Source organism: Gastrolobium bilobum, unplaced genomic scaffold (genome assembly GCF_033153095.1).
Source record: "Gastrolobium bilobum isolate Gb01-03AN ecotype WA unplaced genomic scaffold, APGP_CSIRO_Gbil_v1 utg9112, whole genome shotgun sequence".
NCBI lineage: Eukaryota > Viridiplantae > Streptophyta > Magnoliopsida > Fabales > Fabaceae > Gastrolobium > Gastrolobium bilobum.
The window spans coordinates 215,563-233,427 of NW_026897171.1; the positions used below are offsets into that span (position 1 = coordinate 215,563).

General features: G+C 33.1%; 3 protein-coding genes across 3 annotated transcripts; 1 reads left to right on the forward strand and 2 right to left on the reverse strand.

Annotated features, from left to right (window-relative positions):
- Positions 1–1,716: 1,716 nt before the first annotated feature.
- On the forward strand, positions 1,717–2,971 carry LOC133304698 (isoflavone-7-O-methyltransferase 9-like). The gene is made up of 2 exons (XM_061504756.1): positions 1,717–2,481; positions 2,669–2,971. Exons 1-2 carry the CDS (start codon positions 1,717–1,719, stop codon positions 2,969–2,971), a joined length of 1,068 nt encoding a protein of 355 aa, XP_061360740.1.
- A 6,548-nt stretch (positions 2,972–9,519) lies between these two features.
- LOC133304689 (uncharacterized) lies at positions 9,520–10,104 on the reverse strand. The gene has a single exon (XM_061504746.1). It carries the CDS (start codon positions 10,102–10,104, stop codon positions 9,520–9,522), a length of 585 nt encoding a protein of 194 aa, XP_061360730.1.
- A 6,185-nt stretch (positions 10,105–16,289) lies between these two features.
- LOC133304697 (isoflavone-7-O-methyltransferase 9-like) lies at positions 16,290–17,544 on the reverse strand. The gene is made up of 2 exons (XM_061504755.1): positions 16,780–17,544; positions 16,290–16,592 (listed from the first exon to the last, which is right to left on the reverse strand). Exons 1-2 carry the CDS (start codon positions 17,542–17,544, stop codon positions 16,290–16,292), a joined length of 1,068 nt encoding a protein of 355 aa, XP_061360739.1.
- Positions 17,545–17,865: the final 321 nt, after the last annotated feature.

Here is a 17,865-nt window from a genome sequence, read left to right on the forward strand (position 1 = left end):
GAAAACTTAACGTTCTTAATGAAAAATCCATGTTATTTAAGGTCAACGTAAAAAAAACAATTTGGAGTCATATAATGAGCCAAGATATCATGTTTCAAGTGTTTAAAGCAGTGAAGCTATTGTCATCTCATTCTTTAAGTCTTTGGTGGACCTGAATGTATGTTGTTACTTTTTAAAAATTTATCATCGTGGGTTCTTTATATTGTTACAAGTTTTTAGCATGTGTATTGATTTGATGCTGTTTAGACACATTTGTTCCAGTGTAAGCAAAAAATATGACCATTTGATTAATTTGCTTTCTAATCCCTTTCAAACAACATTTTTTGTGTTCTAAAAAAAAAAAACCATTTTTTTTTGCTGAGACTATTACTTCTGGGTGTTAACATATTAGCGTAATTTATTTAATGAGCATTTGCATTTTGTATCGTAGGCATAAATAGGATGGTAGATGAGGATGTTCCTGGTAATGCATAAACATAGAAAATCACATGTTTGGTATGTGTTGAACTCATCCCTCCAATGAATGCTACAGAATGATACTGAATTAATAACATTTTCTTATTATAGGTACAAGCTAATCTGTTAATTCCATATTTGCTTAGTCTGTTTGTTACCTTGATTTTATTAGTGGCTGTTATAGTTAGCAATAAGTTGTATGCATTTTTTCTCTTTTTAGCCATCCTCATTTTAACATAGTCAACTATGGCGTATTTATTTTTTTCATAACTCATAGAGTAGATAACTATACTTGATTTGCATAATATTGATCACTCTGGATAGCATATTTTTGTTTATGATTGATATTTGTAAAATTTTGTGTCAATGCTGTAGTTTTTTTCACTTGAAATATAATACAAGATAGAAACACGAGTTTTTGTAAGTATAAGGTATGCAGTACGATTAACCAACCACGGCGGACGACAAATATTTTGTTCTTTTTCCCCCGGGCATCGCACGGGTGATTCACTAGTTGTAATGAAAGAAGATCAAGAAGATGCAAAAAGAAGCACGTTCGAATTATATAGTTGACTCGCAACACGCATATATATAGTTCAGACAATAGACAATATATGCATTCTTCCGTGTGAATGCATTGATTGTGATTGTGTTTTTATATCGAATGGGCATCTTTTGTTGAAGTTGAAGTTAGAAGGAAGGTGAAAAATGAATTTTCACATCATAAAAAGAAATTAAATTTCAGCAGCGTCTGATCGAAATAGACAATAAATATATCAACAAGATCATCTTATTCCCTGAACAAAAAAGTGAAATAAAATTTTGATAAGCTTTGTAACTAGATATATATGGAATGGAACTTTGACCAGATCTGAGAGCATTAATTTGTAACACAAGCACATAAAGAGAATAATAATAATTAAATATATAGTTCACACATAAACTTCAAAGAAGAACAGCTAGAGCTGATAAATTACGCGACGAGCAACTAAAATCACGATTTAGTTATGTCTCGAATAAAGTAAACAATAAATAAAATTTTGCTTTGCCATGTGTATGAAACGTGTTGATTAAATAATACCAATAATTAATCAGATAGGTCAGAACAATATAATGCATTGATATTATATTAATTGATTCAGCAGTTCCCGATCAATTAGTATATAAAGCAGAAGCAGAGGAAGTTCATTCCAGAGCAAGCGACTAGTTTGGAACATAAACACATTATTCGAATTCGATCAAATCAGCATTCTCATTCTCATGGCTTCCACAAATGATTACAAAGCAAGTGAGCTATTCCAAGCTCAAGCTCATTTGTACAGAATGATGTACAGCTTCCTGAATCCCATGTGCATTAAGTGGGCCATTGACCTTGGCATTCCTGATATCATCCACAATCATGGTCAACCCATTACTCTTCCCGAGCTTGTTTCTGCTCTTCATGTTCCACTTTCTAAAGCTACTTGTGTTCAGCGCCTCATGCGTTTATTGGCACACAATGACTTCTTTGCAATCATCAAAATCGATGACATCAGAGAAGCATATGCTCTTACTCCATCTTCACAACTCCTTGTCAACGGCACTGATCACTGTTTGTCTTCAATGGTTCATTTGTTAAATAGCCCTACTCTTGTTGGTTCATATCATCACTTGGGGAAATGGACTTGTGGAGAGGACCTCACAATCGTCGAGACCGCATTAGGACCTGGAGGCTATTGGGATTTTATTCATCAAAATCCCACTCATTTGAAGACATTCAATGAGGCTATGGAAAGTGATTCTCACGTTGTAAGGTTGGCATTGAGAGATTGCAAATCTGTTTTTGAGGGCGTCGATTCCATAGTTGATGTTGGTGGTGGAACCGGAAACACGGCTAAGATTATATGCGAGACATTTCCTAATTTAAAATACATAGTGCTCGACCTTCCACAGGTTGTTACAGGCTTAACAGGAAGCAACAATTTGACTTTTGTTGGCGGCAACATGTTTAAATCTATCCCTCAAGCAGATGCAATTTTACTCAAGGTAGTAATTATACCAAAAACTATAGGAATTATCATGACTTGCTTTCTCTTCACATATGTCTACTAGTATTTTAGTCTAGCAATGAAATTCATACATAGGTTTATTTTTTAATGCAGTGAATTATTAGCATATGTTATTGATACTGCCTCTGCTTCTCACCCTCCATTTATTGTTACTTTTTTTGCAGTGGGTTTTACACAACTGGAGCGATGATGATTGCATCGAGATACTTAAAAATTGTAAAAAAGCCATTTCAGGCAAAGGAAAAGGAGGAAAAGTGATCATCATAGATATAGTGATAAATGAAAAGCAAGATGATAGTGAAATGACAGAAGTAAAGCTCTTACTTGACATAGCTATGATGACCAGTCTCAATGGGAAAGAGAGAGATGAAAAGGATTGGAAGAGACTTTTTGTGAAAGCAGGCTTCAGACATTACAGGATATTCCCCACATTTGGCTTTAGGTCTCTTATTGAGCTTTACGCTTAAGTCTTCTTGTAATTTACTTTGCAGTTTTATTTCTACTCAACTCAAATAAAGTTGATAAATATGAGCCACTATGGTAACATATATATGTGGTTGGGGAATTGGAAACATCAAACAACGCTAAAATTATTTTGTAATACATTTCTCAAGTTAAATTGCGTACAGTGTCCTTCTAACTTCCTCAAGACTTTCAAGTTACAAACTTCTCCCTTCTTTCGTTCGTTCTTTAGATAAAAATACTCGTGCCTTTTTCTGGACATCCCTTGTTCTACGCCACTGAACATGAAAACTTAGAGTTATTTGACTAAAAAATATTAACTTCGAATTATTGACTGATGTGAATGTCTCTTGCTTGTTTTTTAAGCAGTTGAGTTGAATTTGAGTATCGGAGCAATTGTTAAGTTAGAAAGACTTAAAGCGATAAATGAGGAGCAACGATTTAGTGAAAATCTCCATGAAACTGTCTCTCGACCATTTTTTTTTATCAAAGATGATAGATTTGGATTTTTGTGTTCTGCATTGAAGTTATATACCTTTCTTTTATCTTTCCAATGAGACCAAAATCACATTAATCAGACGAATATATCTAAAGTTACGCCCAAATACGAAATTATATTTATTATGTCAAAATTGCGCGTCTTAATGCTCTGTAGCGCATTTTCACGCTTTGATAAGTGAAGTTCTTTATGCCAGAGGGTGTTTTAACACGCTCCAGCGTGTTTTAATGCTCGGTTGTGACCCAATTAATGCCCATTATATGGTTTTCACCTAAAACAAGAATACTTACACCTATTTAAGCTATTCTTCATGAGTCTTAAGCGGTTCTTGATATCACTTGACAACGCAGGCATAGTTTTCATCGGAGAAGAGCATTCTTCATGCTCAGAAGGAGATGAGTCAGAAGCAAGATTACTCTTAAAACCTTGAAGATTCACAATAATTTATAATTAATTAATAAGTGTATCCAATAAATTATAATTGTTAGATTGACGGAAATCAACAATGATTAGTATAATAGTAAGAGTTGTAAAACTTTTTAGTAATAAATATAACATCTCTCATCAATTTATGTGTAAATATATTTTTATTATTAAGGAGTAGATTGGTACATTGTGTACATTACTTACCAATATTACGCTTAAAACAATGAGCAAATACACACAGATAAGAAGCAAATTGACCACGAATAAAATAGGAAAATCTAGAAAAATTCAAATAAATGAGGAGCTTATTAGGTTAAAACTAAAAGAGTTCAATTTAAGTTAAATTCTACATATTCTAATGGAGATAAGGGTTTGAACATGTAATATATATTTGATTGTTTGCCTTAGTATTATAATAAATTAACAATATATAATTTATAGTAAAGTGCGATAAAATATATATATATATATATATATTGTTAATTATAATGATAAAAAAATTTAATTAAATTTTTCTAGATTTAATAAATTGTTGTTCATGCAATGTATGTAGCATGACTTATGTATTTGAAGTTATGTTTATTGGCACAAAATGTTGTATAAACTCGATGGAGATAAAAAAAGGAATGGGAACAATGTATAAAGACTAAACTAAGAATGTCATGGTGTGAATTATGCAGAAGTTGATTGTGTTATGCATGACTAATATCAGCATGTACAAAGGGAAATGACATTGCTGGTGTGTTAATAGCAAATGGTGGCACTGGTGTTAACAGAACTTTAGCAGGGACTAAAAAGGACCCCGATAAAAATGTTAGGGACCATATTGGTCCCCTTTGTTAAAACTGTTAGGGACCATACTGACCAACGTGGATGAGTCTCTCAAAACGACGTTGTTCCTCAACCCACGTGGCCTCCAGCATGTCACTTAACGTGACACGTCATCACTGTAATTGACACCGTTAGTTTTGGATTGACAGAAGGACTAACGTGGGTCCTGTTTCACTTTGTTGGGGACTATCTAACGAGTTTATTTTTGTGAGGGACTAATTTGGGCACCAAATTTTTTGTCAGGGACCAATTTGGGTCTTTACTCATGAATTTAAACAGAAGAAATTTTTTATTTTAACTCTAAGTGTTACTCATTTTTTCAAACGATTGGAAGTTAAAAAATTAAAAGTTATTTTTAAAATTTATAGAAAATATTCAAGCTACATTTTTTACGTTTTAGATTTTATGAAAAAAATTATTTAATTATTATAATGTTGTGCTGATTGTTCATTTTGTTTAGATGGACTTTCATTTTGTTTACATGCTTGTTTCTGAAATATTTATAGTAGTAAATCCAATTATCTTAGCCACACAAAAATGGATTTGTTAGATAATAGATAGGGGTGCTAAACGAACCAGGGGCCTTTGGCTCGGCTCGTGAAGGTCTGAGTTTACATGTCTAAAATTGATTGTTGGTACCAGGCTTGAACTTGTATAAAAGCTCATTTAATAAAAAGGCCTCAGGCTCATATTCAAAAAAGCTCGGCCTTAGAGCCTCTCAGGCTGGCCTAGTATATTATTATTTTATATTTTATATTTTTTATACTACTTATAATAGCCCTCTCTTTCTTCTCAATCCATTTCATCCCATTTTATTGGTTAAACAGACTTTTTGAATGCTTTTTTCTATATTATGCTGTTTGCTTATATGTTGAATTTTTGAATATTTATGGAATTACTAGTGTTGTTGATAGTATATTCTGTTTGGATAAATTTTTGTTATCTTATTTTTTAAAACAGGCTACCAGGCTAAAGCAAGCTTTTATTTTTTTTAAATAAGCCAGGCCACAGGACGATAATTATATTTATAACAGGTAACAGGCTTGGTCAGGCTGGCACATTTAAACACAGGCTTAGCCTTTTGAGACCAAAGCTCGGCTGGGCTCTGCCCGTTAACACCCCTAACAATAGATATAAGGAGAGAAAAAAATGTTAGTGAGCGGGATAGTTGCCACCTATAACTATCAGCATTTTATATCATCATGTAATAGGTTTACATTTTTATCCATATAAAAAAAGGTTCTTATACTTGCATCTAGATTACTATGTATCTATGTTTTATGTAGTTGTGACATATATTAGATGAAGAGTTAGAAAATATTTGAGTTAGTATGTTTAATAGTCTAACAAACATTTCATGATTGAAGTTATATGTTAATACCAAAAGACTATAGGGAAGTATTTCAAAGATTAGTGGGTTGATTTCAAACAAAACTGAAGATATTGATATTTGATGATAATGGTTGTGTTACAAATAGTACCTTTAACATCGTCTACAAGGAAGTATTTCAAAGATTAGTGGGTTGATTTGATGTTGTTTAGACACATTTGTTCCAATGTAAGCAAAAAATATGACTCATACACGCCTATTTGGTTAAGTTGCTTTCATATCCCTTTAAGACAACATTTTTCGGGCTCTAAAAATAATTATTCCAATTTTTTTTTTTTGCTGAGACTATTACTTCTGGGTGTTAAATTATTAGCGTAATCTATTTAATGAGTATTTGCATTCTGTATCGCAGGCATAAATGTGATGGTAGAAGAGGATGTCCCTGGTAATGCATAATCATAGGAAATCACATGTTTGGTATGTGTTGAACTCATCCCTCCAATGATTGCTACGGAATGACACTAAATTAATAACGTTTTCTTATTATAGGTAGTGTAACACCCCGTAGTACTCCGGTTGTTAACATCATGATATTATAGCGTACATAGTGGAAGATTTTATTTAAAGATTAATAAAACGTCTCATAAAAATACGAATAAACTTTTTCCAAAATATTTTCTGAAAACATTTCTAAAAACGATCACATGAAATACTGCAAAAGCGTAAATCTAAACGTACAACTACTAATTAATCCCATTAGCCAATATTAGTGGCCATTGACTAACTGGATATGACAACAAGTGTCATTCTTGCCAGAGTCTCATGGACAGCATAACGGCTGTTTAATGGATAACTGGGAGATAGGAATCTCACCCACAAGTACACTTGATAGACATAATTATATAACAGACAGCTTGCAAGTCCCACACGGACTGCAATCCACATCTAGGGTATAGGAATCTCACCCACAAGTACACTTGATAGACATAATTATATAACAAACAGCTTGCAAGTCCCACACAGACTGCAATCCACATCTAGGGTCAGTACATACATAATGGCTCTGTGCCCAAATTAATAAATCCATACATCATGTCTATATGTCCTCATCATATGCATTTAACATAACTTGTAACAATTACAGACATAATCCAGAAGCTCAATTAATAACAATCCTGAACATTATTACATACAACACATAGTCTCAAAATAAACTAACTAGGCATGTCAAAACACTACACATGCCACATAACAATGTAACAACATAAAATAAATAGCAGCCCCAATCCATTAATCTGTAGCTGGGCCCTTTCCCTTAGACTGCACACTGCTACCATAGGTACTTGAAATGATGTCGCCAAAAAAAGATGAGATAACAACATCTCAATAAGCTCAAGGTTCTTAGAGGATCCTCTAATCCCCTGAGCCCACTTCCTGCATGACAAGTCAGATATAAAGCATATAATACAGGCATACAACATAAACATAGCATCATCATATCATCCTTGTGTAACCCCAGGGTCAAAGCCATAGATGGTTACACATGTGTGACTCTAGGGTCAAGCCATAGACAGTTAACACAACCTCAGTATGAAATAGCTCCCAGAGTCAAGTCATTGGCAGCCTACATACCATGATCACTGGCCAGGATTCTCATAACATATATCATCAGTGCATCTTCATAACATCAAGAATCATATAATATCTATATGAATGCGAATGAATGCACATATACGTTATACCACATACTTTCATACAATACAACCATAATGCCCACCATCATGGTGGGGCCACAAGAGAGAGGAGCAAAGAGCTCCAAACATCCCTCACCATTTCTGCGATTCTGGAAAATCTACTTAACTAATTGCTCTCAAATTTTTATACAAAAACCTAGACACATTAAGCTTTAAATTTGATATATCATAAGCCTAATTTGAGTAAGAACAGAGGGAGAAAAAATTTGTGGAAAATGCAGACACGTTCAGCCCCTGCACATGGCCTCCCTGGGCAGTCTCCACTCAATCGAACCTACAGAATGCTACACATCTTCAAATGGTACCAAATTTGGACACAAAATAGATGACTTCTCAAGCTTCCAAATGATGTATGGCACATTTCTATTGGACCCATGTGGAGGGAGATATGCTCTACCCAAGTTAGCATAAAAACGGGTTATTTAAACATAGTGGGTTTAATTAGCAAACCTTAATTATCTTTGATTAAAAACCCTAGGTTACTTTAATTTTAGGGTTTTTATATTATTAGGTAACTTATGCATTCACACATATTCACATTAGGTCTTAGTTCATTAATTCCACTAATTATATAATTAGTGCTTCTAATCCATAATTAGGTCCAATTTTAGGGTTTTATAATTAATTAGTCCATTATGCATGGTCCACTTCACTTAAACCCTAAATTAGTGTCCTAATTATTTCTTGAACCAATATTTCACAAACTAATCCTGCATCATCCTTAAGTGACCAAAGGTACAAATGTCCAAATCTTGAGTAATCATTAGTAAATGTGATGAAATACTCATACCCGCCTCTGGCCTGGACATTTATTGGTCCACATACATCAGTATGTACCAATTCCAGCTGAAGTGTGGCACGATTTCCTTTGGCCTTAAAAGAACTCTTAGTCATTTTACCCTCCAAACAAGATTCACATATTGGTATTGGTTCAAAAAACAGGGATTTTAAAATTCCACTCTTGACCAAACCTTGTATCCTATTTGAATTTATATGACCCAATCATAAATACCAAAGATAAGTTTCATTTGAAACCTTTCTTTTCTTAGATAAATGAATATGCTCATCGTCTCCTAATTCAACATGATTAACTTTATGGGGTATAGGACTAAGGAAATATAGACCATTAAATAATGTACCGGAAGAAATAAACGAAGATGAACTTCTTATTGAAACTGAGGAATTAAACTGAACTGTCAAACCATGTTTAATCAAACAACTAACAGAAATTAAATTCCTCTTAATATCCAGAACAAACAAACAGTCTTCTAAAATCAAATTTCTATTATTATCAAATGATAAAACAACTTGTCCTTCTGCTAATGCAGACACAAGCTCCCCATTTCCAAGCTTCAACACTCTTTGTCCTTGATTGATAGGCAAACTATACTTGAACCACTGCAAAGAGTAACAAACATGGTTAGTGGCTCCTGAAGCAATGATCCATTTATCATTGTAATTCTCCACTAAACAAGCCTTAATCACAAATAAATTACCCATACCTGGTTGGTTCATACGTGGGCAATTTTTCTTACAATGCCCCGTTTGTCCACACTTGAAGCACTTACCTTTTGGCTGCTTCATTGCAACTGGTTTGGCAACAGGAATACCTGATCTCTTCTTTTTCTTGTTCTTGTTACCCCTTTTGGGTTTCTCCTTAGGTTTAACATAAATCTCAGCAGCAAAAAAAGCATTTCCCTGCTTGACCATAGACTATTCAGCACTCTCAAGCTCATGCATTAGCTGAGTAAGATCCATATTCAACTTGTTCATATTATAATTTATTTTGAACTGCTTGAAGTATTCAGGCAGTGATTGTAGAAGTAGGTCCACTTTCACCTCCTTGACAAATTTGATTCCATTGTTATTAGCTTGCTTGAAGTTTTCTATCATTGCCAAACAATGATCCCACACACTTCCTTCAGTCATAACGGTCTTGGTGACCGCAGCCAGCGCATTCTGCCTTGCTGAACTACTAAAAGTAGCAAACATATAATCAAGAGTCTTGAGCATTTTTTCTCCACTCTCAATCATGCTCACTTTTTCCTGCAGATGATTGGCGAGACTGGCCAGAATGTAACAGCAAACTGAAACATTTGCCTTCTCCCAATTTAAAAAATGGGTCTTTGTTGCCTCAGACGCATTTTCAGCAGGCTGCGCTGGCTTAGGAGTAGTCAGGACAAAGTTGAGCTTTTCATATTGCAGAACAATATCCAAATTGGTTTTCCATTGTTTGAAGTTTTTACCATCCATAGGTTTTTGACTCAAGATAGTAGCTAATGGATTGAAAGACGACATTTTCTGAAAAACATATAAAGCACACAATTTACAAACTAGAATAGCAATAAACAGATTAATCGCAAGTAGATTCTAATAACTACTCATATATTTATTGTTAACAATCCTTCAGTTTTCTTTACAAGGCTTTCGATGGGAAAGTCACTTATAAAAATCAAAATTGTTATTTGAGCCTTCGGTGCCATTTCCAGAGCCTTAATGGGAGGGTTAACAATTTTACCAAAGTTGAATGTTATTAATCATTGTTTAATTTCAAAATTATCCTTAGTATCCAAGTATTGCCGACGATGGGTCGTACAATACTTTACTAAAATTTTGGAATTATTAAGGTTTAATCTAATAAAATCTGATTATTCTTATCCGATAAGGCTTCAGCAATAATCATCTCACTAATAAACCCACAAATGGACCCTGCAATTTTTTTTAAAATTAATTACTTAATTTAAAACCTTCACCCATTCAATATTTTAAAATTTAGAATTTTTCAATTTCCAAGAATTTGTTGAATTTGGGAGTAACCTTTGTTTGATTTCAAAAATTATGTAAGTAAGAGCGCAGATGAACGTGCATCACTTAGCTTATCTGAATTTTGAAATCATTAAGGTCCTAAAATCCGGTCATGATAGGCAGCGTGTGCTTCACACAATCATGATACATGATTGTGGTATGCATCGTGTGTTTAACACATGACCATTTTAGTAGACCCACAAATTACTCGCAAAATAAAAGAATTCTCTTAGGAAATTTTAAAGATCATTTGTCTTGATTTTGATTGTCCAAAATTAATTAATTCAATTATTAATCTAGATTTCTAACAAAAATCATAATAATTATTAATTAAATTTTAAGGATAATTCAAAATCAAAATAATCCCATAATAACTATCATACTAGTCGCTGAAGACATAATAGCTACTATGTTCATGTAATTTTATAAGTTATGCAACAATATGGCACCACCTATTCTATATGGCATGTTATCGCAATAAAGCATGTTATCAATCATATAATTCATCCAATCAAACAAATAAGGCAATTAATTATAATAAAAACCTTAATCCATGGTTTCCTAAAAAAATAAAATTACAAAGTAATCAAATAGGAAACTTTGCGGCTGATTTGCTCCTTTCCTTATAGTCCATAGGTTCTGTTTCAAGCCTCTTTATGTTTTTAACTTGTTAATTTTACCATTTCTTTAGTTAATTAAGTCCTACACTTAATTAGTTCACTAATCTATCATTTAATTAAATTTTAAACATAAAACCCTAATCATACTATTTAGGACATATTTGATATAATAGAGTCATTAGAGTTTAAATCCATTCCTTAATCAAGATTAGCGTTTTTAAGCTGAAAGGTTGCATTTTTACATTTCCCCTTGGTCCTACTCATGATTGTCCACACTTAGCAACCTCAAGAACCAATTTTTATCAATTAAACACATCAACCCCCACAAGAACTCATCATGGCCAAATGGTTTAGGTGGTGGTGGTGGAATTTTTGTCACCATTTTTCCAAAGTTTCATGCTTACATCTTCAAATGAGCACCAATGCTTCAAACTCCCATCTTTCTCAAGCAAGCATGCTTTCTTTCCACAAAGAACATACCTTTAAGAAAACCCAATGTTAGAACTCAAGAACACAACACAAAGGTGGGATTTATCAAGAAGAAAACTCAAAAAACTTACACTAGAACGTAGGGAAATAAGCATCAAAGTGGTGTTCTTCAAGGAGAACTCAAAGCACCATCACCATGGCTTGAGGAAGCCATGAACAAGCTGCTGTATGGAGAAGAAGACCCACAAAATTTTGGATTTTCAAAGTAAAAAATAGGATATTCTTGAAGAGGTTGATGAGGGGAACAACTTTGGTGAAGAGTGTTTAGTGATTTGAGGGAGTTTTTGTGATGAAATTCTAGAGAGAATGAGGAGAAAGTTTGAATCTCCAAAGGGTAGAGAGAGAGAGAGAGTGGGCTGCTGATGGGAGTGTTTGGGAGGGTTGCCCTAGTCTTCTAGGGTTTTGACCAAGTCACTTAAGTGACTTTCTGTCATTTAGTGACACCCGGTGTAATTTTTATCTGAACCGTTATCAATTTTTCCACCCGGAACCTCCAAGACTCAAATTTTAAATAATTAATATTAATTTTGTCTAATTATCATGTTAATAACTTAAAAATTTGATTAGTACACCACAGATCCACTTACAGCTATTTAATTGCACTGTAGTCTTTACCAATGTTCTTAACTGTATCAAAATTTCATAATCTTCTTAACTTTAACATTATTGATCTAATTATTACTTGTTAGGCATATATTGGTCTTTCTTTCCCTTTTATCATCTTTTTTCTGTTCCAGAATTCTACCGGCTGCTCTTACAGCACTACAAAATACCCGGCAGAAGTGACTTTTCCAAAATACCCCAATATGGGTATCAAACTTCATCAAATCATATACTAACCTCATCTATGATGATCATATCATCAAAATAGCTCTTTAACTCTAATTTGATAACTTGGAGCTATTCTACTGACTGTTACTGCGTCAGCTGTCAAAAATAATAGATGAAAATTCACCTGTGTAGCATACTATCAATATGGATATAAAAATTCTTAGAATTTCATCCTCATCCCGTTTATGACTCTAAGGTCTTCCTAATAATCCTCTAATTAGAAATTATGAAATTAGGGTTATTATAGGTACAAGCTGACCTTTTAATTCCATATTTGCTTGGTATGATTGTTACCTTGATTTTGTTGGTGGCTGTTTTATTTAGCAATAAGTTGTATGCATTTTTCTTTTTTTAACCATCCTAATGTTAACATAGTCTACTATGGCCTATTTATTTTTTACATAACTTATCGAGTAGATAACTATATTTGATTTGCATAATAATTGATCACTCTGAACAATAGTTTTTTGTGTGGTTGATATTTGCAAAGTTCTGTGTTAATGCTGTAGTTTTTTCAACCTGAAAAATAGAACAAAATAGCAACACATTTTTTTTGTAAATATAAGGTTTGCATTGCGATTAACCAACTACGGCGGCCGACAAAATTTTTGATCTTTTTCCCTGTGCATCGCATGGGTAATACTCTAGTATTCATTAGAAACTCTATCACTGTTAAGGGGAACTTGGATGGAAAAAACACAAGGAGATAAATGATAAAAAAATCATAAAGGAGAAAGTGATTCAAATGCGAACCACACGGGATTATTTGAAAATTTCCCTTTTATTTATAAGAAGCCCCACCGGTGGAGCTTTTCAAAACCTTATTCCTTTTTCGCCTACAGAGATAGAGATCTTTCTCTTGCATATAGTTGTGGCATATATAATACCTTATAACAATCTACATATACCTGAACCATTAATTACCATATCCATCTCACTTAAACTCTCAGTCTTTTTGAAGTTTGGATTGTTGATCTTCCTTTCATTAATAAAATGAGAAAAGCGCACACTGTGATTCAATTAATAATTTAAATTATAATAGACTTTACACGAAGTATTGTAAGATTAAAAAAAATGCCTATGCAGATGCTGTATGGCTTTTTTAAAAACATTATCTAAACTTTAATTATTATAAATATAATAAATTATTATTTTTATCTCGAATTATATATTACATTTAAAAAATAATTAAATGATTAGCTTTAGAAGCAGTTGACCAAATATACAGCAAAAAACCTGTGTTTGATGCCCATCAAATGCATCTTTGGAAAGGGGCAAAGAGCTTTAATTATGATTAAGCTTCGAGCTAGAGAAATCTGTTCGTGTTATGATGCAGAAGAGAACGACACGTGAGTTCGTGCTGCGATGCAAAGGAAATCAATTCGTGAAAGGAAATCACACACAAGGTGATTCTACGAAGATCTGTGCATCAAGAGGTAATTGTGAACGGGGATGATTCGGTAAGCATACCAATCTACTAGGTCTTAAATCGCTTCCGCGTAAATCCAATAGTTCCTACAATTTGTATCAGAGCCTTGACTGTACATTGGTATGTGAATCTAGTTCACTATTCATGTAATTAATTTTGCTTCATCAAATATGGCACCTAGGGTTCTATATTTGTTATTATAATTGGCATGAGTATCCTTTATAATTCTTTTTATAAAAATTGATACTCTTATTTGGTTTTTGGCTTTAATCCATGGTAAAGATTTGAATGTATTCTCTTGGGTTGTAAGAAGGAGACTAATCCCATATGATTAGGTTTCCTCCTTGATTTTTATTTCCATTTTTGTATTTATTTTATTGTATTACAAAATTGTAATGAAAGAAGATCAAAAAGATGCAAAAAGAAGCATGTTCGTCACTGTTTTGGGTATGTTCGTGATCATCTGATGTCCAATATGAGAAACCAATCACATAGGGTGAAAGAGGACACAAAACCAATCTTAGAATTATTTTCTTTCTTCTTACAAATTTATATATCTTTAATAAAAATGACTTGACTTCAGTTTAATGGTAAATGCAATAATATCTTAAATTTGATAAATAAAATTAAAGATAATTTAAGTAATCAATTTATATGTAAATATATTTTTATTCTGGGTTCAAAAATTAAAATGAAAAACAAAAGTGAGCCAAGGATAGGTAAAAGAGAAAATAATTTTTTTTATTAAAAATACTAATATATTAAGGAGTAGATTGATCTATTGAAGTATTATTCACCAATATTAAACTCAAAGCTATGAGCTAATACACATAGATAAAAGCCAATTAACCACAAATAGAATAGGAAAATCTAGAAAAATTCAATTAATTTTTTTTTATCATTATAATTAACAAAATATATATATATATATTATCGCACTTTACTATAAATTATATATTGTTAATTTATTATAATACTAAGGCAAACAATCAAATATATATTACATGTTCAAACCCTTATCTCCATTAGAATATGTAGAATTTAACTTAAATTGAACTCTTTTTATTTTAACCTAATAAGCTCCTCATTTATTTGAATTTTTCTAGATTTTCCTATTTTATTCGTGGTCAATTTGCTTCTTATCTGTGCGTATTTGCTCACTGTTTTAAGCGTAATATTGGTAAGTAATGTACACAATGTACCAATCTACTCCTTAATAATAAAAATATATTTACACATAAATTGATGGGAGATGTTATATTTATTACTAAAAAGTTTTACAACTCTTACTATTATACTAATCATTGTTGATTTCCGTCAATTTAACAGTTATAATTTATTGGGTACACTTATTAATTAATTATAAATTATTATGAATCTTCAAGGTTTTAAGAGTAATATTGCTTCTGACTCATCTCCATCTCTCAAGAGCATGAAGAATGCTCTTCTCCAATGAAAACTATGCCTGCGTTGTCAAGTGATATCAAGAACCGCTTAAGACTCATGAAGAATAGCTTAAATAGGTGTAAGTATTCTTGTTTTAGGTGAAAACCATATAATGGGCATTAATTGGGTCACAACCGAGCATTAAAACACGCTGGAGCGTGTTAAAACACCCTCTGGCATAAAGAACTTCACTTATCAAAGCGTGAAAATGCGCTACAGAGCATTAAGACGCGCAATTTTGACATAATAAATATAATTTCGTATTTGGGCGTAACTTTAGATATATTCGTCTGATTAATGTGATTTTGGTCTCATTGGAAAGATAAAAGAAAGGTATATAACTTCAATGCAGAACACAAAAATCCAAATCAATCATCTTTGATAAAAAAAAATGGTCGAAATACAGTTTCATGGAGATTTTCACTAAATCGTTGCTCCTCATTTATCGCTTTAAGTCTTTCTAACTTAACAATTGCTCCGATCCTCAAATTCAACTCAACTGCTTAAAAAACAAGCAAGAGACATTCACATCAGTCAATAATTCGAAGTTAATATTTTTTAGTCAAATAACTCTAAGTTTTCATGTTCAGTGGCGTAGAACAAGGGATGTCCAGAAAAAGGCACGAGTATTTTTATCTAAAGAACGAACGAAAGAAGGGAGAAGTTTGTAACTTGAAAGTCTTGAGGAAGTTAGAAGGACACTGTATGCAATTTAACTTGAGAAATGTATTACAAAATAATTTTAGCGTTGTTTGATGTTTCCAATTCCCCAACCACATATATATGTTACCATAGTGGCTCATATTTATCAACTTTATTTGAGTTGAGTAGAAATAAAACTGCAAAGTAAATTACAAGAAGACTTAAGCATAAAGCTCAATAAGAGACCTAAAGCCAAATGTGGGGAATATCCTGTAATGTCTGAAGCCTGCTTTCACAAAAAGTCTCTTCCAATCCTTTTCATCTCTCTCTTTCCCATTGAGACTGGTCATCATAGCTATGTCAAGTAAGAGCTTTACTTCTGTCATTTCACTATCATCTTGCTTTTCATTTATCACTATATCTATGATGATCACTTTTCCTCCTTTTCCTTTGCCTGAAATGGCTTTTTTACAATTTTTAAGTATCTCGATGCAATCATCATCGCTCCAGTTGTGTAAAACCCACTGCAAAAAAAGTAACAATAAATGGAGGGTGAGAAGCAGAGGCAGTATCAATAACATATGCTAATAATTCACTGCATTAAAAAATAAACCTATGTATGAATTTCATTGCTAGACTAAAATACTAGTAGACATATGTGAAGAGAAAGCAAGTCATGATAATTCCTATAGTTTTTGGTATAATTACTACCTTGAGTAAAATTGCATCTGCTTGAGGGATAGATTTAAACATGTTGCCGCCAACAAAAGTCAAATTGTTGCTTCCTGTTAAGCCTGTAACAACCTGTGGAAGGTCGAGCACTATGTATTTTAAATTAGGAAATGTCTCGCATATAATCTTAGCCGTGTTTCCGGTTCCACCACCAACATCAACTATGGAATCGACGCCCTCAAAAACAGATTTGCAATCTCTCAATGCCAACCTTACAACGTGAGAATCACTTTCCATAGCCTCATTGAATGTCTTCAAATGAGTGGGATTTTGATGAATAAAATCCCAATAGCCTCCAGGTCCTAATGCGGTCTCGACGATTGTGAGGTCCTCTCCACAAGTCCATTTCCCCAAGTGATGATATGAACCAACAAGAGTAGGGCTATTTAACAAATGAACCATTGAAGACAAACAGTGATCAGTGCCGTTGACAAGGAGTTGTGAAGATGGAGTAAGAGCATATGCTTCTCTGATGTCATCGATTTTGATGATTGCAAAGAAGTCATTGTGTGCCAATAAACGCATGAGGCGCTGAACACAAGTAGCTTTAGAAAGTGGAACATGAAGAGCAGAAACAAGCTCGGGAAGAGTAATGGGTTGACCATGATTGTGGATGATATCAGGAATGCCAAGGTCAATGGCCCACTTAATGCACATGGGATTCAGGAAGCTGTACATCATTCTGTACAAATGAGCTTGAGCTTGGAATAGCTCACTTGCTTTGTAATCATTTGTGGAAGCCATGAGAATGAGAATGCTGATTTGATCGAATTCGAATAATGTGTTTATGTTCCAAACTAGTCGCTTGCTCTGGAATGAACTTCCTCTGCTTCTGCTTTATATACTAATTGATCGGGAACTGCTGAATCAATTAATATAATATCAATGCATTATATTGTTCTGACCTATCTGATTAATTATTGGTATTATTTAATCAACACGTTTCATACACATGGCAAAGCAAAATTTTATTTATTGTTTACTTTATTCGAGACATAACTAAATCGTGATTTTAGTTGCTCGTCGCGTAATTTATCAGCTCTAGCTGTTCTTCTTTGAAGTTTA

Bases quoted from the DNA above. Each gene is read 5' to 3' on its own strand.
- LOC133304698 (XM_061504756.1), top strand. From the start codon at position 1,717: ATGGCTTCCACAAATGATTACAAAGCAAGTGAGCTATTCCAAGCTCAA. The intron at 2,482-2,668 runs GTAGTAATTATA...CTTTTTTTGCAG, and splicing joins CAGATGCAATTTTACTCAAG to TGGGTTTTACACAACTGGAG.
- LOC133304689 (XM_061504746.1), bottom strand. From the start codon at position 10,104: ATGTCGTCTTTCAATCCATTAGCTACTATCTTGAGTCAAAAACCTATG.
- LOC133304697 (XM_061504755.1), bottom strand. From the start codon at position 17,544: ATGGCTTCCACAAATGATTACAAAGCAAGTGAGCTATTCCAAGCTCAA. The intron at 16,593-16,779 runs GTAGTAATTATA...CTTTTTTTGCAG, and splicing joins CAGATGCAATTTTACTCAAG to TGGGTTTTACACAACTGGAG.